At 35.6% G+C, this 26,153-nt stretch overlaps 1 protein-coding gene across 2 annotated transcripts in view; it reads right to left on the reverse strand.

The window, feature by feature from the left end:
• The window catches only part of LOC150104209 (nardilysin-like), a 561,456-nt gene that overhangs the window by 135,059 nt on the left and 400,244 nt on the right, over positions 1–26,153 (reverse strand). For both annotated transcript variants that reach the window (XM_090396835.1, XM_090396833.1), the window contains exons 22-23: positions 15,890–16,040; positions 1,034–1,161 (exon numbers count right to left, since the gene is read on the reverse strand). In XM_090396835.1, the coding sequence (XP_090252961.1) occupies positions 1,034–1,161; positions 15,890–16,040 (279 nt within the window). The remainder of the gene's footprint in view (positions 1–1,033; positions 1,162–15,889; positions 16,041–26,153) is intronic.

Below are 26,153 nucleotides of genomic sequence, written 5' to 3' on the forward strand. Positions count from 1 at the left end.
TTAAGGGATCTGAAGTTTTAATAACTTTTTTAAATTAATTTTTTTTTTAAAATTTTTTTCTTCACAGATTTTATAAAAAAGACCTTGGAGATTAACCATGGAAAAATTCATGGCTGAACAACGAACACAAATTGTGAAATTTTACAATCAAAGAGAGATCCCAAATTTATCCACAAGCTAATAATGTCATATAAAGCACATTTTCATTTCAATGGCTTCATTAACAAACAAAACTGCAAGATTTGTGGTACAGAAAATCCTAGGGCAATCCACCAAAGGGAACTGCATCCCCTTAAGTGTACGATCTGGTGCCGGGTGATGTCAGAAGAAGTGAACGGACCTTACTTTTTCGAAGACCATGTTGGGAATCCTGTCATGTTACAGATGAATATTGGTCTATGATCAAAAATTTATTACTCACAGCAGTTCAAGATAAACATGACATGTGGTTCCAACAGGACGGAGTGACAGCTCACACAGCATGGGTTACAATCTAACTGCTCAGGCAAATTTTTGAGGAAAGAATAATTTCCCACAGTTGTGACATAAGTTGGCCATCACGTTCTCCAGATCTGCCAACTCCTGATTTCTTCCTATGAGGCTAACTCAAAGAAAAACTTTATGTTAACAAGCCTCAGACACTCCAACAGCTGAAGAACAATATTTGGGCTGAAATCAGAGCACTGTAACTTGAAACACTAAGCGGTGTCATAAAAAATACCTTAGAAAGGGCACGTTTGTGTGAAGCAGAAAATGGACGCTATTCACAAGATTTGATTTTTAACACCTAGTGTAAATTTACTTCCTATATATATATACTATATACAAAGTGGAAAGTTTTTTGTTGAAAGTTTCTTTTGATATGGTGAGTTTTTTTGCTTTCAGTGTTTTGGTATATTCATTGGAAAAACAAGATATAGTGAGCAGGTATATGCTAGGTCTGAAGAGATTAATATATCTAAATGTTTAATTTTAAAATCATCAATTATAATATTCACTAAATGGTGTCTAATTATAGGGGAAAAATACATACTTGCTTAATTTGTTTGATTTAATGAGATGATTCCAATAATTCCTTAGCAGATGTGTTTTTAGACTTTCAAAAGTATCTGTATCAACTTGGAACTTTGCTATATGATTCAATATTGTTTCCAAAAGGAACTGAAATAATAAAATTAATAATTATAATAATAAAGTAATAAATAAAAAATATTTTATTCTCTTTTGAATGGATTATTGACAATAGCCTAAATGTATCACCAAAACTGCACTGGTCAAATCAAAATAAATTACCTTTTATATGATATTTAGGTGGTAACTGTTCTCAGTATAAGCTGAAAACAAAGTGGAGTTTTTGTTGCAAGTTTCTTTCGATATGGTGAGGTTTTTTTTTTTTTTTCCTTTCAGTATTTTGGTATATTCATTGGAAAAACAAGATACAGTGAGTAGGTATATGCCAGGTCTGAGGTTAATATATCTAAATGTTTAATTTTAAAATCATCAATTATAATATTCACTAATTGATGTCTAATTAAAGGGGGGGGGAATACACACTTGTTTAATATGTTTGATTTAATGAGTTCATCACAAGGAATACATATACATGAACTAATACACAAGCTACATAACAATACACATGAACTATTTAAACCATTTAAACTAGCCTGACCTTTAGTTAGGGAAAGAGAGAGGTGGGGAGAAGAGTACAATTTAAATTTAAAAAAATTAAATATATAAAATTAATAAGAAGTTGATCAACCTAATGTACCATCCATGATACACTAATACCATGGATGGTTAAGGAGGAACTTGTTCACATGTGACTTGAAGAGCTACCAGTTGTACTTTTTTTGGGAAAAAGATGTGGTGGGAGATTGTTCCAGAGAGTAGCAGTGAAAGGGATGAATGAAGAGAAGGAGAAACTTGTTCTGTGGATTTGTAGTTGATCTTTAAGAGCTTGCTGACTGGCTGCTGCACATGCTTTATTTGGATTTGACAAAGCGCAGGGAAATTATCAATGCAAATCCTGATGAATGACAGCCTTTTTTTTTTTTAATGTGGCTCCTGCCACAAAAGGTTTCTATAAACCTATAGTACATTTGCATTGTGGGTGGACTAAGGATTTTTTCCCAAATTTTTATTAATTTTACACACACACACACACACACACACACATATATATATATATATATATATTTTTTTTTTTTACTTAGTTCAAAATCCCTGCTCTAGAGACCAGGCATGGAATTTTTTTCAAGCCTCAATTAGTGGGGTAGTGGTCTCATACTTAGTGATGAAATTCATCTCCCACCTAAAGACAATTTATTTATTTGCATGGGCAAATACAGCAAAACAGGACAATTTACATCTGCTACAAATCAAGTTTTAAAATGAGACATGATTGGGGGAGGCCAGAGCATTCACAATTTGCTGATTGGCAATTTTCCATTTAAGAAGTAGATATTTACATCTTCCATGGTCCATCCTAATCTTGTTTAGGGAGGACCATTATTTGCCTGGCAGATCAAATCCAGGAGGCACAGAACAGGGATCATCAATAAGTCATTGAAAGGTAATGTTAGCATTGTTCCAATGATTATTTCCATTCAATCCGAGGAGTAAGGTTGGGGATTTCCAACAGTCCCTCAGACCAAAAGGCAGTACATCAACTGAACCTGGTTCATGGTGGGTTGCTAAATATATTTGAGATCGATTGTCGAGGAGATCAGATTTAAGTCTGTTATATTTTTTACAAAGTTGTAGTCTGTTTTTTTTTGAGATCTGGTGGAGTGATATTTGCTAGGATGGGAAGTCATGATAGAGGAGTTGATTTCAGAGTACTTGAGATAATATGCAGGGTTTGGATCAGTTTTATATCTATTAACTTGGTGTAGGTACTTCTACTCCACAACAGCACAGTACTCTGCTGTTGAGAAGACCAAAGCCAAGGCAGACATTGGAGGCTCTGCATCCTCTCTGCAGCCAGTTCTAGTCAGTTTAGAGATAATTTTGTTTTCTAGCTTCAATCTTGTTTCCCAGTTGATGTATGTGTTTTTCGTAGGTGAGAATTCTGTCTCGGGGTGACTCCTAGATATTTTGGGTAATCTTCATGGTTTATGGCTTTATTACAGAAATTAAGATTTAGTGTGCGGTTTGCTTCAGAGTTGAGTAGATGGAATATAGATCAGACAGTTTTTTCTGGATTAGGTCTTAGATACCAGGAATTGAAATACTTTTCCAGTTGTATTAAATCACTGTCCAGGGATTTCTCCACATCACCTAGAGAAGACTTGTGACTAATGATAGCTAGGTCTGATATATAAACATTGACGAGAGCTGGAGATAAACCAATCCTTGTGGGAGGCCATTTTAGAGGAATCTTGTCCTGATTTTTCTTGCACCAAGCAGCACATGAAATTTATGGTTGGAAAGCATTGAGTTGAGAAGATTAATTATTTTTCTGCCTTGGAGGATGTTTGCTAACATAAATAAAAGGCCTTTATTCCATAAAGTATCAGCAGATGTAAGGTCTATAAAGACAGCTCATGTTTTCTGGATTTCCTGGAAAATTTTTTCAATATGTGCTATAAATGAGAGGACCCAGTCACAGCAATCTCATCCAGGTCTGAAACCTGTCTGTTCAGGGGATAAAATACTTTCCAAGATGGGGATGATTCTTCGAATTATTCTTTCAAAAAGTTTGTAAGTGCAAAGAAAAGAAATAGATAAGAAGTTCTTTGGATCATCAGGCTTTTTCCCAGGTTTTAAAATGGCCAGGACTTTTGATTCTTTCTACTGTTTATGAAACTGAATTATTATGGAATAAAGTACTGCAAGTTAGCCCTGTGCATATTCTCCCAGTTTTTTTAAGAACTCTGGGAGGATACCATCAACACCAGGGGCATAGCTATTTTCAGTTAGATTTGATGCTTGCTTTATTTCTTCTGTTGAAAGTTTATTTTTCACTTGGTTAGAGTATAATAAATTTAGTTTAATCCTTTATCCAAGTGTGAGCAAACTTTGTTTGCTCACACTTGGATAAAGGATTAAACTAAATTTAATCAAAATATATAGGATAAAGGATTAAACTAAATTTAAACAAAACTTGGATAAAGGATTAAACTAAATTTATTTATTTCTTCTATTATGATCTAATCAGTGTGAGCAAACTTTGTTTGCTCACACTTGGATAAAGGATTAAACTAAATTTATTATACTCTAACCAAGTGAAAAATAAACTTTCAACATTTTTCTCTAAATCCAGAGTAATTTATTAAAAAAAGGGTGGCACACCATTTGGCAACTCCTATAGGTAGAGATGACCTGCTAATGCTTCTGCCTGGTATCTCCACTTGGGCCTGGCTCCCACTGAAGAGACCTCAATAAAGGTCGAAACTAGTCTGGGTAGTGGCCCTTCCCTTAATGCATAACATTAGACATATCCGCAAGGAGATGTGTTTTGCATTATAGGAGATATTGAGATAGGAGTGTTGGTAGCTTGCTCCACCTTTGCAAGGAGTTGCCCTGGTGTTGTACCACCTTACCCTAGTCCTGAAGATACTTTCAGGCGCAAACTTTGTTTGCTCACACTTGGATAAAGGATTAAACTAAATTTATTTATTTCTTCTATTATGATCTAATCAGCTAGGTGGGATGATTCTTGACTTGAGGCTTATATACTCTTCAGAGACTTATTTATTTCTCTTTTGGAGATTTTCCTGGGCTTTATTTTTGAGGTTTCAGTAAGCTTGAAGCTATACTGTTTGCTATTACATGGGATTTTTGAGGTGCAGTCAGCTGCCCCAGTTTCTTAAGAATGTTCCAGCTTTTCCTACTGGATTTTGGGAAATTCAAATTCTCCTTAGTTTTGTTCCATCTTTCATTTCTTCTTGTTGCATCAAGTGTTCCTAATAACTGTTGTGCTATTTGAGGGTCTAGATTTGCTTCATACTGTTTAAGGAAGTCATCACATTCCTTACTTCAGCATGGGGTGTATTTTTTCTAGTACTCTGCAAGGGATACTCTTTTTGGCAGATAAAACTGGTAAAAGTCCTGTAGCTTTCAGCTATGGGATATATATTAATGATTTCTTCCTCTATTATATTTCAATATTTTTCCCAAAATGCTTTATTCAGACTGCATCTAGGTAGAGGGAGCTTCTGAAAGTAGGGAGTGCGACACATATTTTAAGTATAATGGGGCAATGCTGGCTTTTCAGAAACTGCTTCAAAACTGTTATCGTGGCAGGAATTGGAAAATCCTGGCTGTCCTTACAAAGCACAAACCTAGGAGTATAATTCCTATTCCATCTGGCTGAGTTAAAGATACTCAGCTGTTTTGGCATCAAGTACCAGATGCAGCCTGGATCTCTCTCTCTCTCTCTCTTGTCATTATTTTGAAGGTATCCCCACATAGTGCAGTGTGAGTTAAAGTCACCAACTATGATGCTAGGATGAGATGGGATCAAGGAACAAAGTGATGGCCAGGTTTTAGAAGGGGTCTTGTACACATTATAGATTGTTATGTTTTCTAATTTTATGCCAATGTATAGTTCAATACTTGGGAGAACTATAATAGTTTTTTTTAGGCAACAGCATGCAAATATAGCTATTCCATGCTTAGGATGGTTCAGCGATGTTATTACATCATATCCAGGAACCCTGTCTATTTGTTTCTTTTTTGGAGACATGCATTTCCTGCAATGCCAAGAATGTCTAGGAAATTATCAGCAGCCATTTTCCATAGTATCTTGCCCTTCTTAGATCTTGATATTCCCTCGATATTAAGCTGGAAAATCCAAAGCCTCTGGTGGGTGAGAGAAGGTATGCATTTTGTGGCCTGCTTCATCCTGATAGTGGATAGAGATAGAGTTTGCAGGATTGGAGACTGTAACTTACTTATCGTGAATCACCCTCTTCCTAAGCAGTCCATGTGACCGTTACTGTTCGGGGTGACAACTGAGCTGGAATGTAAACCTTTTGTATCCTTATTCATAATCACAAACATCCATGCCCACAGCAGAATTCAAACCTGTAGCCTGTTGATTGGAGACCAGAATATGTTAACCACTTGGCCAACCAGTCCAGCTTATAAACATAGAAGTATTTACAGATGCAAGCAGCAGAAAGTGTGAGTGGAGTGTATCTGTGAGAGAGGAATCATTAATCAATCTAACTGCCCTCTTCTGTAGAGAATCCAATATTTTTAGGGAGTGCTTAGCAGCACCACTCCAGATGTGAAAGCAGTATTCAATGGTAAAACCAATTTGCAATTTGTATAGGGTTAGGAGCTGTTTAGACTTAAGAGCAAAAGAAAAACCTTACTTTTTTAATACAGAGCAAGCAATGTTGGTAATATGTTTGTGTCAAGATGGGAATATAACAAAGATCTGTATTTAAGTTTTGAAGACTTGGAAAAGGCATATGACAAGGTGCCAAGAGAGAAGCTATTCCAAATGCTACAGTTATATGGTGTTAGTCAGCAGTTAGAATTGAAGGAAGTACAGGAAGATGGTTTAATGTTAAATCTGGTGTCAGACAAGGATGTACATTATGAAGGAAAGTGGTATTAAACCTGATATCAAAATTGGAGGTGTTAATCTCAGCTCTTTGCTTTATGCGGATGATGTTATACTTCTAAATAAATCTGCTACAAGTCTGCAAGATTTGCTGACTAAATTGAATAACTGTTGTAATAGATATGGTATGAAGGTCAGCAATAAACAAGACAAAGACAATGAAAATAGGCAGAAGCATTGAAAATATCAACTGCATTGTGAATGAAGAACCTATAGAACAAGTAAAACATTTCAGCTACTTAGGCACGACTTTTAGTGAAGATGGGTAAATTAAATATGGAAATAGACAACAGAATCAACAAAGCTTGTATGGTAGGAAGTCAACTGAATAAATTTATATGGAATAAGAGAGAAATTAGCCAAAACACTACATTAGTTGTATACAAGACAGTGTTTAAACCAATTTTAACTTATGGATCTGAGAGCTGGGTTAGAAGTAAAACACTTGACCAAAGACTAGAGACTGCAGATATGAGAGTCCTGAGAAAGATTAGGGGTATGAACAGATGGCATTAATGGCAATATCATATTAAAAACGAGGATATTAGGAAAGAACTTGGATTGTCAGCATCCATGAATGCATTAGCAGAGCTAATCTCAGATGGTATGGTCACTTAAGCAGAATGGGAGAAGAAAGATTAGCAAAACAAGTGTTCTCTGCCAGGTTGGCAGGAAAAAGACCCACAGGAAGACCAAGATATAGGTGGATTGATATAGTAAAAAGTGCCATAGAAGACAGAAATATAAAACCCGATAATATTGGCGTCTTGATATTTATCAGACTGATTTAGAGGAAAATTGCAGATAGGAAGTTAATAACGATATAAATTTTTCATGTAGTACTATCGTATCCTGTACACCTCTTGAGGGTATATATCAGGAATTTAATGATGGTGATCCAAAGAAGGTAAATCTTATACTGAATAGATGAGAAATATGGATGCTGTCAAAAGTAAGACTAGAAGAAAAGGGTTCTTTTAAGTGGGAAATAAAGCAGATCTGTGTTTTGCTGGCATTGAAGGTGACAAGGTTATCCAAACCCCCACTGGTGAATGGTTTGATCAAAATTTAAGATAGTAGATGTTAAGGTTCTGCAGGTTGTGGTGATTGATATGCTGCCAAATGAAAAGTAGGAAGATGAGGAATGCAACATGCTGTCATCAGCAAAACAGTTTTGGTCAGAGACCAGAAAAGGCATGGCTGCCATTTGGCCAGGATAAAAGTTTCCTTCTTTTAGCTCTCTCAAAGTTAGTTGTCAATGTATTGATAGCTTTTTTGCAGCAATGGTGGGTTTTGGTATAAGCAGTATAGGAAGATGGAATTTGGACGTGAGCCAGTTACAGTCTGCTGCATTCCCTTTCTTGGGTATTGTTATCAAACTTTCATAGAAATCAAATATTTTCTGTTTCTCCTGACAGATTAGCCTAATTGCTTTAAATAAGGCTTCTTGCATTGTGTCTCAATATTTTTTTCTAGAATTTCAGCAGGTATTTCATCTGCTCCTACAGTTTTGCAGTTTGGCAATTCATTAATCATTCATTTAATTTCTTCATCCAGTATCTCTGGTCCAAGATTTTCTTTTTCAACTTCATATCCTTGATACTATTCATATTTTCTCTGCTATATGTCTTCAAGATATTCTTTTCAGTTACCAGTAAATAATTTTCCTTTTTTTTTTGTCTTGTGCAACTTTATTTTTTGTTTTAGGATTGCATGTATGAACAGCAATTATTCCATATGCAGTGTCAGTCAGCTCTTCCTGTTTTAAATATATATGCAACTTCTTTGCATATTTCTTCTATCCAGGTCTCGTTTGCTTTTTTGCAATCTCCTTTAATCTTGTTTCTTAGACTTTAATACTGTTCCTTGCCTTCTACAGTCTTCTTTGCCTTGCTTTATTTCTTCGATTAACTTAAGTATTTCATTTATAATCCAAGGCTTCTGTAATTATAATTTTGTATATCCTGATACTGCATCTGCTGATCTTTTATTTTTCTTTAATGAATGTCTAGTAACTGTTTTTTTCCTCAAGCATGCAATATGTTTCTTTTTAAATTCATATTTTTATATCTGAAGCCCTCAGTAGTTCAATAATCCATTTTCTCCTCCTTATTCTATTTATTTTCTTATATTTATTTTACATATTGCAATAATAAGTGAATGGTCACTCTCTATTTCAGCTCCTGGGTAGCTGTAGCATGACCTGAGTTGGTTTTGTTGCACAATCTGGTATTGTGCAAGATCTCCTGGTGATTTCCATGTATAGCATGGAAATGTTATACAGAAATATAACAATTGTCCTCTTGCATTCCAGTTTCTTCACATTCACTGGTCTCTCCAATCACCCATTATAATTAAATTATCTTTAACGAACATTATTAGTTCCTGTAATTGTTGTCATGTATACTTGAATTAAGGCAAGATCCATAAGGGTTGCTGTTAAGGTTGTTATCTGTATTCTGTCATTCAAGTGATAAGCATTTTTTACCTTCATTCCCCTATCTTTCCTTAGTAACAAACCCCACATCATTTTGTCCTTTCTCTCCTCCACTATAGATTCTGTAGCTTCCACTCCAGTAATTGCCACTATCCTTCATTCTACTTTTACTAACTCTTAAAATTCCTACATCCTATTTCCTTGCTTGTTCATTCAGTTCATCTAATCTTCCTACTTTCAACACTGTTCTCCCATTCCAAGTTCCAATGTGCACTGGTATTTCTTTTATATTTCTAGTACAGTTTTCTGCACTCTAAGTTATTTATTGTATTTTTTCGCATTTCTTTATTATGCAGATTTGCTGTATTTTGCCTTTGGATTCTTAGCACCCTTGTCCCATTAAAGGGATGTCAGGGAACTCGTGGCCATGATTTAAAGTTTCCTCTCCATAATAATGTGACTGAGAAAACAGTGCAGGTTCACATCATTTTGTAAGTAATAACAAAACTGCTACGACTTTCTATTTTTTTCCCCCTACCTAGTACATAAGGCAGACTCCACTGCATGAAATGCAAAAATAGGAAAAAAAAAAGTAAGATTCATCCTAGTCCTTGAATACTTTAACATTGGAAAGGAGCAAGAAGAGAAGAAAGATTGATCTTGGCACAGTTGAAATGAGTCTACTGGCAACAAAAATTGCATCGAATGTTCCTTTTTTTCTGCACTGTCCAGCTTGCAGCTTTGGCACTTCAGAGAGTTTCAAGTGTTCTGTCTTCTGTAGCAAGACACAAAGCACTCTATTATCATTCAGATTTATTGAACCATCTTTACTTCATGCTGTCAGCATGGCTATATGTTGTATGCTGGCACTTGCTATGGCCAATATTAGAATAGTGGAAATATGCTTTTTGAAAAGCTCAGAATACCTATGGCTGGTATAGCATTCTTTTAGGCCCTTGAGAACTATTGTTATACTTTAATTCAGAAGGTAAGACAAAATCACTTTTAAAACAATTAATTAAGTCAGCACAATTTCCAAGTGACCCAATCAAAATGCTACCTGACAACTTTCCATCCTCACCTGGAATTAACATGTGCCTTGAAGAACAAAAGAATTACATCTGTGATCATTTATATAGTAAGTTGAGACTGACCGATCATGCTCTGGATATTCCTTCACTCAGAGTTAAATGGAAGAATATATATGTGCTTCATAGAAGTTGCTATAAGTCTGAGACTATTTTTAGAATCAGCAGTGGTGATGAAGCACTTCCCCAAATTCAATAAGTAGAGCTACATTAATTTGTCAAAGATATAAGAGACAGTCATTATGAGATCAAATATAAGCTGACTTCTCTAAACTAACTTTATAGTTATCCACTCCTAGAGGATACCTTGTTAGAATATTATTATTTTTTTTTTAGTTACAATATGAATTATTAACAATGCATAAAATTACAATTACAAAATTACTACTTAAAAAATTGCATATTGCAAAATTAAAATATGAATTGTATGAATTAGTGTAAATACAATTATCTACTCGAGTATGTGTGCTTCACAGTTATAATTTGTACTATTAAGATGCTAAGTAGAAAACCAACAAAATATTACTAAGTTCAATAAATTAATTAGATTTTTTTTCCTCTTGGTGTTGTTTATTCTGTGAAGCATTGTTATGAATAACCAACACCACCTAAGCATATCTATAGACAAGTGGGAAAGATAAGAAGATAAGAAGAGAGAAATATATTATGTATTTATTGTGCCAAAAATAGTCGGTATGGACCTTCTGCAACAAGTAATTTCACTTCAAGGATATGCATGAGTAATAAAAATAATGATGATGATGATGAAGGCTGAAACTTAGTTTATATTATTTGTACTTTAAAAAATTAATATCCGTATATATCATAATATCAGTATTAATATTGCTGGCCTGGTTGACCGAGTGGTTAGCATATCTGCTCTCCAGCCAAAAGGCTACGGGTTCAAATCCCGCCATGGGCATGGATGCTTGTGATTGTCTGTGAAAATACTAGTGTAGTGGTGGTGGGCAATAGATGGTGTTGGTATAGATGATGATAATAGTTGTGGTTCATTGCAGTTGGTGGAGTTGACTGGTGGAGACAGAGAGTTGTAGAGTAGGTGCCCTCCCTTGATGAGTCTTTGGACTCCTTGAAGGTGTCATGTAATAATAATAATAATAATATTTGATAAGCATTTTTAATTATTTCCAAGTTCAAACTGTAAAAGATAGATTGTGTAATAATTTAAGTTTTTATTCTTTCTTCCCAAAATGTTATAAATTTTCTTTTTGAACAGTTCACATTTTTTATTCACTTAAAGCAAGAAAGTTAAATGCATGCAACCTAAAATAAAATGACTTCTAAAATATCACTTGTAAGCATGAAATATTACTTACACTTGAAGTCATTTGAGATAATTTTTATCATCATCATCATCATCATCATCAAATTCCTGCCATGTACCCTCAAGGGGTGTACAGGATATGACAGTACTACATGAAAAAATTACATCATTACTAACTTCCTATCCACAATTTTCCTCCAAATCAGTCTGTTACTTGTCAAGACTCCAACATTATCAGATCTTATATTTCTATCGTCTAAGGCACTTTGTACCGTATCAATCCACCTATATCTTGGTCTTCCTCTGGGTCGTTTTCCTGCCAACCTGGCAGAGAACACTTGTTTTGCTAATCTTTCCTCTCCCATTCTATTTAAGTGACCATACCATCTGAGATTAGCTCTGCTAACGCATTCCTGGATGCTGACAATGTCAAGTTCTTTCCTAATATCCTCATTTTTAATATGATATTGCCATTGATGCCATCTGTTCACGCCTCTAATCTTTCTCAGGACTCTCATATCTGCGGTCTCTAGTCTTTGGTCAAGTGTTTTACTTCTGACCCAGCTTTCAGATCCATAAGTTAAAATTGGTTTGAACACAGTCTTGTATACAGCTAATTTAGTGTTCCGACTAATTTCTTTCTTATTCCATATGAATTTATTCAATTGACTTCCCACCATACCAGCTTTGCTGATTCTGTTGTCTATTTCTATATTTAGTTTACCATCTTCAGTAAAAATTGTGCCTAAGTAGCTGAAATGTTTTACTTGTTCCACCGGTTCTCCATTCACAACACAGTTGACATTTTCAATGATTCTGCCTATTTTCATTGTCTTTGTCTTTTTATTGCTGACCTTCATACCATATCTATTACAACAGCTATTCAATTTAGTCAGAGAATCTTGCAGACTTGTAGCGGATTTATTTAGAAGTATAACATCATCCGCATAAAGCAAAGAGCTGACATTAACATCTCCAATTTTGATATCAGGTTTAATGCCACATTCCTTCATAATGTGATCCATATATATAATGAATAACAGAGGGGATAACGTACATCCTTGTCTCACACCAGATTTAACATTAAACCATCTTCCTGTACTTCCTTCAATTCTAACTGCTGACTCACAACTCAAATAAAGACTAAGTATTGCTTGATATAATGCCCCATTGACACCATATAACTGCAGCGTATTGAATAGCTTCTCTCTTGGCACCTTGTCATATGCCTTTTCCAAATCGACAAAACTTAAATACAGATCTTTGTTATATTCCCATGCTTTCTCGACTATTTGTCGTAAAGTGAAGATCTGATCCTGACAGCCTCTATTTGGCCTGAATCCAGCTTGTTCTTCACCAAGCTTTTCTTCCACAATTCCTCTCAACCGTTTCTCAAGTATACTTGCATAGATCTTGCCAGGAACACTCAGTAGGGAAATACCTCTGTAATTCTCACATTCAGTTTTATTTCCCTTTTTATATATGGGTACTATGAGAGCTCTACTCCAATCATCGGGAATTCGTCCCTCTGTCCAGGCTTTCTGAACTATGCAGTGCAGCCACTGTAAGACTCTTATACCACCATACTTCAGCATTTCTGGTCGAATATCATCTACTCCTGCTGCCTTTCCACATTTCAAACCTTTGATGGCTTTTTCTACTTCAAGTATGGATATGTATTCCTGACTGCATGCCTGGTCAGTGTTTTTTATCACTGTGCTGTCATCACTGCTTGTTTCATTTAGCAGTTTTTCAAAGTAATTACTCCATACTTCAAGGATATCTTTTTCTCCTGTTTTCATTTCACCTTTATCATCTCTAATTCCTTTTACAGCACTCTTTCCTCCATTCCTAAGCTTCTTCAACAACCTCCAGAATATTTTGCCACCTTCTTGATATTTATTTTCTATATTCTTGCCAAAGTCCTCCCATGACTTTTGTTTAGCTAGTTTTACACACTGTTTAGCTCTCTTACATTTGTCTCTGTATTCTGTAAGAGTAAAAGCTGACTTATTTGCCAGGAACTTTTGATATGCTTTCTTCTTTTCCTTCACTGCCTCTTTAACTTCCTGTGTCCACCAGGGAGTTCTGATTTTTTTATCCTTGCACACAACCTCACCACATGCCTCTCTGGCAGAATCAATCAATGTTTCCTTCAGAGTTTGCCACTGAATCCCCAAGGTTTGATTCCTGTTCTCAAACTCTTTCATTTTCTTTTCAATAATATTTCTGTATTTTAGTCTACAGTTCACATCTGAGAGCTGCTCAACTTTTATTCGATTTAAAACTTTCTTACATGTTATTCTTTTCAATATGAAATTCAATTTTATCCTGCTCAAGACTAAATAGTGATCACTTCCAATTTCAAATCCTCTGTACACTCTGGTGTCCTGCACCAGGGAGAAAACATCACTATCAACAATAACATAGTCAATGAGACTTTTCTTATTCCTAGCCTCTTCTCTCCATGTGAATTTGTGCACATTTTTATGTTGGAACATGGTGTTAGTAATAACCAGTCCATGTCCTGAGCAGAAATCCAACAGATATTTGCCATTATTATTAGCTTTGCTCTTTTCTCCAAATTTTCCCAAAATATTTTTGTATGTCTCACAATCATTTCCTACTCTACTATTTAGATCCCCAACAAGGACCAACTTTTCCTTTTTCATTGTGTCAGTTGCTTTTTCTAAAGCCTCAAAAAATTCCTCCACTTCTACCTTAGTAGAACCTTCTGTGGGACCATAGGCACAAATAAGTCTCATTGTCCAGTTCCCCATTCTCATATTTGCCCACATTACTCTACTTGAGACTGACTGCCATTCAAGAAGATTAGCCTCGTATTTTGTGTTGAATACTATGGCTACTCCTTCTTTTCCTTGATTGTTATTGCCTGAATATAACATTTTGTATTTATTGCTCAGAAAGATCTCACCAGTTTTGGTCTTTTTTGTTTCAGTCACCCCTATTATGTCGATCTGGTACTTATCTAATTCCTCAGCTAGCTCCATTTCTTTGCCATTCAGGCTTCTTACGTTGATAGTACCGATCTTTAACTCTGGTGATGTTGAGTTGGGGTTTGTTTTCAGATTTGTTCCAGTAGCTGACTTTTCGCTGTTCGCCCTGGTTCCCTGGCGAAAACAACGGGGGCCTTGTTTAACCGGGCGACGCCCCAGCCGGCATGAAATTTTGTCATGTTGTACCATCATTTTTTATTTTGGTTTAACCAATAAGAATACAATTTGGTTGGCTAAATCCCAAATTGCCAGCCCATCCTCGTTCGTTCAGTATCAAAGTAGATACCCAACAGGGTGCACCACGAGAAGGTGAGGATTGGACATTAGGTCAGAAGCCCTGGTCGGTTCTCCGCATTCCTTTAAAGGCTATGTGGAGGTCTCCTCTCAGTTATACAGCTTTGACCCTTAAGCACCCCGATAATTTTTATGATGAATGTATTTTGTCTCAAGTGTGGTATTCCTTTTGCAGAATATTCCTCTTAACTTCACTTGATTGTAAACCAAGGTTTGTATTCATTTTTACCTTACCCCTGTATCAACATATTGTCTCTAAATAACTATTTCAGCTTGTTTTTATATTCATATATATCATCTTGCATATATTCACAATATTTCTCCTTGTTGTTGGTGAATTTGAACAACAAATCATTGTTTGTCTTCATTGTGTATACTCAAGCCCAATGTGTTTTCTGATTCCAGTCAAATGTGGAATAGACCTCAGAGATGAATAGAATGTTGTAAAATTGAATTTCAGTTTGATATAATTTTCAAAGATCAAAACATCTTCAGGTATCTTTTTCCTTAATAAGAAAATCACATAAATCTTTACCTATGATTTACAAATACAATTCAGGTATGATATATTAAGAATTGATATTAATATTAATGTTAAAATCTTTTCTCCAATTCATTGTAAGAATAAATCATGCCATCTCTAATGTGGTAATGTAAATATTTACAGACAAAGTGTGGTAAAAATAAATATGAACATAAGGAAATTTAGTTTTCAATTTACAAATGATATCTAAAAATTTTATCCTTCAACTATTACAGTAGATAATGTTCATTGCATGGTGTCAGACTATCACTCTTTATTAGAATTTTATGTGTGGTCTCTAGAGTAGGGTTTATGAATCATCTAATTCTTAGACCCCCCCCCACCTCCAGCACTTTAACAGCAGGATTTGCATTTACATAAATATATAAAAGATTATTATGTTGAATAGTTTCCCATAAAAATAACTTACAAGTTCTTTTCATGAAAATTGAAATATGTCTTATTCTTCAGTTTATGTAGGGGGGGGGGGACCAAGTGATTGACACATAACTTTACAAAATAAAGTAACCCTATTATGAAATTTAAAATCACTTCAAACTCAAATGCAGCAAAATATAACTGTTGAACATAAAAAGTATTTGATCAGTTAAGAACACTATAATTACAAGAATTATTTTTAATGAATGATAAATACTAAACAAACTCACAGAAATTTTGTGATTAAAGCCACTGATTTGAATCTGAAGACCTGTTTCATCTCCAGACAATAAATATGATAAGCCGGCAGTGCATGCTGGATATACATCTTCACTAATTTTTTGATGTAGAACAGAAACAAACAAATCAACCATTGCTGCACTGTAAAATAAAGTATTTCTGAAGTAAATAAATGTTTTTTAATATAAATGAAAATAAACAAATAATAGCAATAATTTTATTTTATTTTACTAATCCCTATAACAGCTAAAAAATCCATTAACTATTATTATCCCAAAACACCCATGTAGTCAAAGACTCATCACAGGAAGATCCCTTTGTCATACAGCTCATTATACTATGAGCATACCACATCATACCTTAAATACATTCAAATTCTCTGCAGACACCACACTCACAGGCAATGCATTCCAATTATTCACAACTCTCCATGCCAAAAATCTGCTTCCCACTCTCATGCTTACACCCTCCTTACACAACTTCCAGGGATAACCTCTTGTTCTCACCTATCTCTCACCATTTTATAAAAACCTCTTTAATGTTAATCTTATAACAACCTCTTACCAACATCTCCATCATACTATTGCTCTTCCTACTATCCACCAGTCTATAAATTGCATCTTCTCAACCTATCTTGATATTCAACATTCCAGAGATCAGAAACTAATTTAGTCAATCGCCTCTGGAAAACTCCTCAACATCTCTTCATCCTTTGGAAAACCAGGTGACTAAATCTGTGCACAGTAGTCAATATGTTACCTAATCAAAGCCTTATACAATGGAACCAGAATCTCCTTACAAGTCATTGTCCTCCATATCATAGCTAGATTTGTTGTGTTGTCTTCACAATTTTGGCAGTGTGTCCTCTAAATTTTAGATCCTTATCCACCATCAAGATCTTTTATTCCTCACCTCCAACAATATATCCCCACCAAGCATAAAATCTAGATCCCATCTTTGTTTTGCAAATTTTAAAACCTTACATTTCACAACACTGAAGTGGCATCACCACTCCCATGCCAATTCACTCAAGTCTATTCAAGACTTCTTGTGTAGTCGCAACGTCTGCACTGCTACTCATAGTTCTTCCCAACTTTGCATCACTGCAAACAACTGAATATTCCCATTCAAATCTTCCCCAATATCATTAACATACAGATAAAACAGTTCCTGGCAAATAAGTCAGCTTTTACTCTTACAGAATACAGACACAAATGTAAGAAAGCTAAACAGTGTGTAAAACTAGCTAAACAAAAGTCATGGGAGGACTTTGGCAAGAATATAGAAAATAAATATCAAGAAGGTGGCAAAATATTCTGGAGGTTGTTGAAAAAGCTTAGGAATGGAGGAAAGAGTGCTGTAAAAGGAGTTAGAGATGATAAAGGTGACATGAAAACAGGAGAAAAAGATATCCTTGAAGTATGGAGTAATTACTTTGAAAACTGCTAAATGAAACAAGCAGTGATGACAGCACAATGATAAAAAACACTGACCAGGCATGCAGTCAGGAATACATATCCATACTTGAAGTAGAAAAAAGCCATCAAAGGCTTGAAATGTGGAAAGGCAGCAGGAGTAGATGATATTCAACCAGAAATGCTGAAGTATGGTGGTATAAAAGTCTTACAGTGGCTGAACTGCATAGTTCAGAAAGCCTGATTGGAGTAGAGCTTTCATAGTACCCATATATAAAAAGGGAAATAAAACTGAATGTGAGAATTACAGAGGTATTTCCCTATTGAGTGTTCCTGGCAAGATCTATGCAAGCATACTTAAGAAACAGTTAAGAAGAATTGTGGAAGAAAAGCTTGGTGAAGAACAAGCTGGATTCAGGCCAAATAGAGGCTGTCAGGATCTTCACTTTACAACAAATAGTCGACAAAGCATGGGAATATAACAAAGATCTGTATTTAAGTTTTGTCGATTTGGAAAAGGCATATGACAACGTCCCAAGAGAGAAGCTATTCAATACGCTGCAGTTATATGGTGTCAATGGGGCATTATATCAAGCAATACTTAGTCTTTATTTGAGTTGTAAGTCAGCAGTTAGAATTGAAGGAAGTACAGGAAGATGGTTTAATGTTAAATCTGGTGTGAGACAAGGATGTACATTATCCCCTCTGTTATTCATTATCTATATGGATCACATTATGAAGGAAAGTGGTATTAAACCTGATATCAAAATTGGAGATATTAATGTCAGCTCTTTGCTTTATGCGGATGATATTATACTTCTAAATAAATCCACTACAAGTCTGCAAGATTCTCTGATTAAATTGAATAGCTGTTGTAATAGATATGGTATGAAAGTCAGCAATAAAAAGACAAAGACAATGAAAATAGGCAGAATCATTGAAAATGTCAACTGTGTTGTGAATGGAGAACCTGTGGAACAAGTAAAACATTTCAGTTACTTAGGCACGATTTTTACTGAAGATGGTAAATTAAATATGGAAATAGACAACAGAATCAACAAAGCTGGTATGGTAGGAAGTCAATTGAATAAATTTATATGGAATAAGAGAGAAATTAATCGGAACACTAAATTAGCTGTATACAAGACAGTGTTCAAACCAGTTTTAACTTATGGATCTGAGAGCTGGGTCAGAAGTAAAACACTTGACCAAAGACTAGAGACTGCAGATATGAGAGTCCTGAGAAAGATTAGAGGCATGAACAGATGGCATCAATAGCAATATCATATTAAAAATGAGGATATTAGGAAAGAACTTGACATTGTCAGCATCCAGGAATGCGTTAGCAGAGCTAATCTCAGGTAGTATGGTCACTTAAATAGAATGGGAGAGGAAAGATTAGCAAAACAAGTGTTCTCTGCCAGGTTGGCAAAAAAATGACCCAGAGGAAGACCAAGATATAGGTGGATTGATACGGTACAAAGTGCCTTAGACGATAGAAATATAAGTTCTGATAATGTTGGAGTCTTGACAAGTAACAGACTGATTTGGAGGAAAATTGTAGATAGGAAGTTAGTAATGATGTAATTTTTTCATGTAGTACTGTCATATCCTGTACACCCCTTGAGGCTACATGGCAGGAATTTGATGATGATGATGATGATAAAACAGATCCATGAGACCTACCTCTAATGACTGCTCTTCCAATCTCAAATCCAAAAACTAGTCTAATATCCAATCCTATCTGTTCTACTTGGACTATCAAAAACCTTTGCAAAATCTAAATATACTACTGTGTATCCATCTTTTTTGTCCAATGTCACCTTATTGTAATAAGTAAGTAGATTACTAAACCATGATTACCTTTAAAAAATCTGTTGCTAAAGATGATCATGATTAGCATGATGTTCATCAAAGATAATACCACTGCTGTCAACCCAATTCTGGATCCTTGTCCTCACTAGCCTCTCCAGCACTTTAACCACAACACCCAACATGTACACTGGCCTATAATTTGATGCTTAAGTTCTGTCACCTCACCTTATGAAGCAGTATAACTTGCCTTCCTTCAACTGCTTTGTAAATTGGCCCAGTGTAAGACATATTGAACATATTAAACAAATATGTCAAGTTCAGCCCCTCTAACTCCTCCTTCCATGATACACCTGCAAGCTGTCTCCTGAGCTTCTCATAATCACCAGCCTTGTAGTTTCATATACTGTATACCTTTTCCTCACAGAAGTCCTCGCATGACTGGCAACCACCAAGGTAATCCTCATGGTCACTCTCACCAACTGGAGGGGGATTTGAATGTTATTTATGGCATCCTCTGATGAAATGATCAAATCCAGATCCTCAATCCTCGGATTACCACTGTTACATACACTTTGAGGTAGTTTATCCCTGAAAATCTGGAGAAATTCATTTTTTTACATCAGGTTGCTATATTCATTCCAATTTATATTGCCATAAATAATTAAAATCATCCATAATGATCATCTTTTTCCTATTTCCTTGGCTCATTTGGTTATACATTTCATGGTCACTATCCTTCATATTACCAGGTCTATAGCAACATCTGACTATGCCTCCATAATGCCCCTTTTCTCTGTATTGCATGCTTAATCTCTTTATTCATCCATTTCACACCTACCTTATTTAACCTTCTGACCCTTGGAATAGATTTATATATTGCTTCTACTAGATAGTTTTTGAATATTCTCCAAGCTGCATTGATCTCTTTTCCAGCTAACTCTCATTCCATGCTACACCTGCAAGCTGTCTCCTGAGCTCTTCATAATCACCAGTCTTGTAGTTCCACATATACCCTTTTCTCACAGAGGTCCTCATACTGCCGGTAACCATCCAGATAATGACTTCATGGTCACTCTCAACAACTGGAGGGTGATTTGACACCTCAATTATAATTACATCCTCTGATGAGATGATCAAATCCAAGACCTTCAATCCTCGTGTGCCCTCTGTTATATACTGTCTGAGGTAGTTGTCCCTTAAAATCTCAAGAAACTCATTTTCTTTACTTCCAATTGCTATCTCATCATCCCAGTCTATATTGCCATAATTAAAATCGCCCATAATGATCACCCTTTTCTCATTTGCTTGGCTAATTTGATTATACATTTCATAGTCACTACCATCCATATTACCAGGTCTATAACAACATCTGACCAAGTATTTCATTCTATTCACCTCTATCTCACACCATTCTGCCTCAAAACCACTGGTACTATTTTTCTCTTGCATCTCTACTTTGTATAGACATAACTCTTTCTTTATCATCAATCCCCCTCCCCTTTTACCCTTTCTATCCTCATGAAACACATCATACCCTTCCATCTCTATTCATGTCAGGATGTCGTTCTCATCCAGCCATGTCTCACTTATTCCAACAATTTTGGGTGAACAGACTCAATGCAACCATTTCATCTGCCTTGTTTCTTATAATTCTAGCATTTGTATACAAACACAGCAGCTCATTCCTGGATTTTTAGCTAGTTCCACTGACCACTCATTCGATGTGATTTCTCCATGCTCAACTCAAGCCATTTTCTTTTTTCCTTATTCAAATCCAACTGTTTTCTCTTGATCACAGGTCATCCCCCTTCCTTTCCTGTCTACACATGCATTCATATTCTCTTGGAGCATCCCACCTTTCTCACACTGTGTTCCCCTGTCCACTCACTTTTCATCAGGCAAAATGGCTAGTGAAGCAAACTTTTTTTTCATAAAGATCATTAAATTTATTACATCATGAAACTTATGGAAAAAACTACCACGTTATTGTAAAACTTTAGTTTAATATAAACCAAATAAACACTCGACGTTTCAACCTCCACATTAAGGTCATCATCTGGAGTATACACACATATATATATATATATATACACAAGCAGCACTACAATCTCCATGGTATGCTAAAGTTACTGATCAACTGTTAAAACTGTTGGCTTGACTTCTGGTGAAAAAAAAAAAATGATGTGAAGGTCATTCACTTAATGTGAAGGTTAAAATTTCGGGTGTTTATTTTGATTTATATTAAACTAAAGTTTTATATATTAAGTTTTGCTTTATGCCTTACATAGAAGACAACTTCACTGCTTGCAACATAAAAGAATCTGCTATGATCATCTTTTCTCAAGATACCTTTATAGGAACAAAGGATTAATCCGATGTGATATTTGGAAATTGTCATAGGTTTTCAACTTTTCAGTAAACTATATGGATGTAATGCTGAGTAACAGATAAATCATTCTCCCATGGTCCACATGGTTTTATTTTCAACTTATATTGTGATGATTCCTACATGGTTTGATTTTAGTCATGTTATAGTTCACGTTTGCCATTATTATATTTATTTTTATGTAGTTTTAGCAAAGAAGAAGCCACAAATATTACTAGCAAAAGTAGTCAGTTTCATTATCTTTATATATTTACAACCAAAATAAAACCAAGTATATTTTATTTTATAATTATACTTGGAAGTTTATTTTGCACTTGGTTAGACTATAATAAATTTAGTTTAATCCTTTATCCAAGTGTAAGAAAACAAGTTTGCACCTGAAAATATCTTCAGGACAGAGGTAAGGTGGTGCAACACCAGGCAACTCTGAGCAAAGGTGGCCCAAGCTCTCATCACTCCTTGTCTCAGTATCTCCCATAATGCAAAGCACATCTCCTTGCAGACATGAATATTGCTATGCATTAAGGGAAGGGCCACTACCCAGACCCGAGACCTCAATCAAGATCGAAACCGGTCTGGGTAGTGGCCCTTCCCTTAATGCATAGCAGTATACATGTCCACAAGGAGATGTGCTTTGCATTATGGGAGATACCAAGACAAGGAGTGATGAGAGCTTGGTTCACCTTTGTTCGGAGTTGCACCACTATACCTCAGTTCTGAAGATATTTTCAGGCGCAAACTTTGTTTGCTTACACTTGGATAAAGGATTAAACTAAATTTATTATAGTCTAACCAAGTGCAAAATAAACTTCCATCTTTCTCTAAATCCAGAGTAATTCAATAATAAGGTGGTACACCTGGCAACTCATATAGGTAAATATGACCTCTCCTATTGCTTCTGCCTTAGTATCTCCATGTTTGGGTCTGCCTCCCACTGACGAGACATCAATAAAGTTCAAAACCAGTTGGAAGCTTGGGTGACAAATTGCAATGCTGTAGTGAATGTTTCAACTGAGGCTCGGCTGTTGCCATCACCGAGGGCCTGTGTGGTTGGGTAATGAATGGCAATGCTGTAGCCTATGATGTTAACTGAGGCACGGCTGTTGCTGTTACCCTTCCAGATGAGCAAATGAGCGTTTCTGAGTTTCTGATCCTGCAGGTCACTCATTATTGAGTGATCCGGGGGATTTTACAAGTTTTTGTAAAGGTATCCCCGCACTTAAACAAAGGAAAACTGGTCTGGTAATGGTCCTTCCCTTAATGCATAGCAGTATATATGTCTGCAAGGAGATGTGCTTTGCATTATGGGAGATACTAAGACAAGGAGTGATGAGAGCTTGGTCCACCTTTGCTTGGAGTTGCCTGGTGTTGCACCACCTTACCTCAGTCCTGAAGATATTTTCAGGCACAAACTTTGTTTGCTTACACTTAGATAAAGGATTAAACTAAACTTATTACATAATTATACCTTATTGGTCGAAAGTCTCCATATCCGATATCATCCTTCCATAGCCATTCGAGCATTTTACTGGCATATGGCAAAATAACCCTTCAGAATTTCTTTTGGCCTCATCAGTTAGTTTTCTCTCATAAATTAGCTTTGGCCATCCTTACCATACAGGCTACTCTTCTTGCCTGTGCTTTATACTATTCATGGGCATGCTGATCAGCTTCTTCCTTCTATTCTCAATACAACCATTTCTTTGTCTGCAACGTCTGCTTAATGATGCTATTCATCTAACTCTTACCTGATTTATCCTTCTGATAACGGGTATGCAGTCTGATACTGCTCTCTTCAAAAACCCCCTGACCATCTCCCATGCACCACCATCACACACCTGCAAATTCTTATGCCATGGCACTACCGAAAGCTAACTCCTCAGCTTATCATATTCACCTGCTTATAGTTCCACATAAATCCCTTCTTAACAGAAAATTCTACATGTGTGGCAATTTCCCAGGACAACACTGCATAATCACTTTCCCCAAGTGGAGGCAGCATATGTAGATTGGCTACTGTTGCTGTGACCAGATCCAGCACTCTCAAACCTTGTGTCCCCACCATTAGATGTCTTAGGTAATTATCTCTCAGCAAGTATATAAATTCCATTTCCTTTCCTCTATGTGAACATATCTTTTTCACAATTTATAATCGAGTAGTTGAAATCTTCCATTATAATTACTCAACCTAAATTCATCATGCTAATTTGCCAATGCATGTCATCTACATCAGTGCTTCCCAAGCTTCTGGATGCCAGGGTCCCCTTTGGAAAAATTAAAATATTTCACGGCCCCCCTCGAAAAAAAATCATAATATAGACATATATTATTATAATATTTATTGCATTTATATCTAATACAAAACATACACAGCGAATATTGCAAAAATCAAATGCAAATATTACATTTTTAGCATCTCACATATACATTTGACATGGCATATTATCTCATATTTTTATATAGATATATTGTTATTGTACATTTGCAGTACAAGCACATGAAACGTAAAATTATTAGTAATAAAGAATTAAAAACATAAAAGAAGTTTAATAACAATTTAATGTGATGGATGTGTTTCAATACTGCTACACAAAAAGTCAATAACAGGTTAAATATTTGAAACTGCAATTCTTAGATTTCTGCTTTGAAATGAAACTTATATGAATAAGCATATATTTACTAAATTCATTAAGTGCCGAAATACACAGGAAACAAAATTTGTGAACCCGTACCAATGTGTGATTTTTTTCCATTAAAATATAAAAAAATAACAAAAAAGAAATAATAAATAACAATTAAATACGTTTCTCTTAAGATAAAAAAAATCTACTTAGTCTTAAAACATTTTAAATTTGTTTTCATTATTTCACTCCCCCCCTCAACAAAACCTATGGCACCCAAGGGGGGCCGTGGCCTACAGTTCGGGAAGCACTGATCTACATTCTCCCTTATACCCATTGGATTATAGCAGCAAACCACTTATATAATTTGTCCTGTTGGCCTATGCATGTCATATTAGATAGGCTCAAATGAACTGTCCTCTGTATCCTTATCCTCCTAATGTACTTCTACTCTTTTTTGGCTTCCATTCTTCTGCTATCATTAGCAACCCCTCCCTTTTCCTCCATCCTGTTCCTTCTGTCCTCGGTTCTGAAGATACTGTATTCTTTGCATTCTATTCCAATGACTATATCATTCTAAGTAATCCAATTCTTCCTGATGCCTATAACTTTTGGCCAAGTTCAGCTAACTGATGCAAAAAATTCCTTGTTCTATTACAAATACTTTATGTCATTATCATACATAAGCTGCAATACCACCTCCATCACACACATTTCTTAAAACTTGTGTTGCTAGGCATACTAAAGTTAAGAACCTGTGGAACTACATTCAACATCATGTGATCACTCTCCCACTTAATAATCTCTTGGCTATCCCCAACACTCACCTGCACTCCCCCAAACATTCTAGTTTCCCTGACTCTGCACTTCCAAACTCTTGCAGAACAACATTTTCTCAAGACTCCTGACCCCAAATTCATTTAAATGCAAGCCGTCTGCCTTATATACATCTTGGTTCCATTAAACTCACTCCACACCATTCCTCCTGTGCAATCTGCACATTGATTCATTCATGATCATAGCTCCCTGTCTCACCGCTATCATACCATGGCAACAGAAACTAGCATCAACACTCAAGGAGTTGGTAAGTAATTCCCCCCCCCCTCCTATATTAAAAACATACAACACTTTGTAAACAAACTTAAAGACATCACACTGGAAAAAAGTGATTAATTAGTCAGTTTTGACTTCTCTGCCCTTTTCACAAATGTCCCAATCAATGACACAATTCTTCTTTTACAGGACAAATTCCTGCCTGATATCAAAGCTCATTTTGCACACCTACTACATTCTGGCTATTTTGTATGGCAAAACACTTTCTATCTTTAAAAAAAAAAAAAAAAAAAAAAGCACAGCGATGGGCTCACCGTTATCCACCCCAGTTGCTTTTATATGGAAGCTTTTGAGCTTCCATATTGAAAGGCCTTTTCTAGATACACTTGTCACATGTCTTCCTTCCAGCAGTCTACAAGCCTACACATACTGGCCAATATATACACATAAACTCTTACCACAACCCAACACAAAAACTAGGTGTCATTAACATACTAAAAAACAGGGCTTTGATGATTTGCTCCAGTGAACAAGCACTTAAAGATATATTAAAAGTTATCAGCAATACCTTCCTAAAAAATGGCTACAGCCAAAATACTATTAACAAAATTCTTCACAAGCCTCCAGTTAAAAACAAAGATAAACTAGATTACAATAAAACTAACCATTCCATATATTAAAGGGTTATCAGATAAATAAACAGAATACTACAGAAATACAACCTTAATGCCACCTTTAAGCCTCCTGGAAAAATTGAAGGACTTATTCAATTCATCCAAGGATCTACTTCCACTACTATCCCACCCTGGAGTGTACCGTATATTTGGTGCACCTGTAATTTGTTCTATATGGTATGAATAAAAATTTAAGGAGGCCTGTGGGGCTCTTGTCAACCACCTTAGTCTTAACAATATGATGATCTAAATATCCCAAAAATATGGATGGCACATATTCTACCCACATA

Source organism: Typopeltis vanoorti, chromosome 8, assembly GCF_054136105.1.
Source record: "Typopeltis vanoorti isolate ZY-2024b chromosome 8, IOZ_Tvanoo_1.0, whole genome shotgun sequence".
NCBI lineage: Eukaryota > Metazoa > Arthropoda > Arachnida > Uropygi > Thelyphonidae > Typopeltis > Typopeltis vanoorti.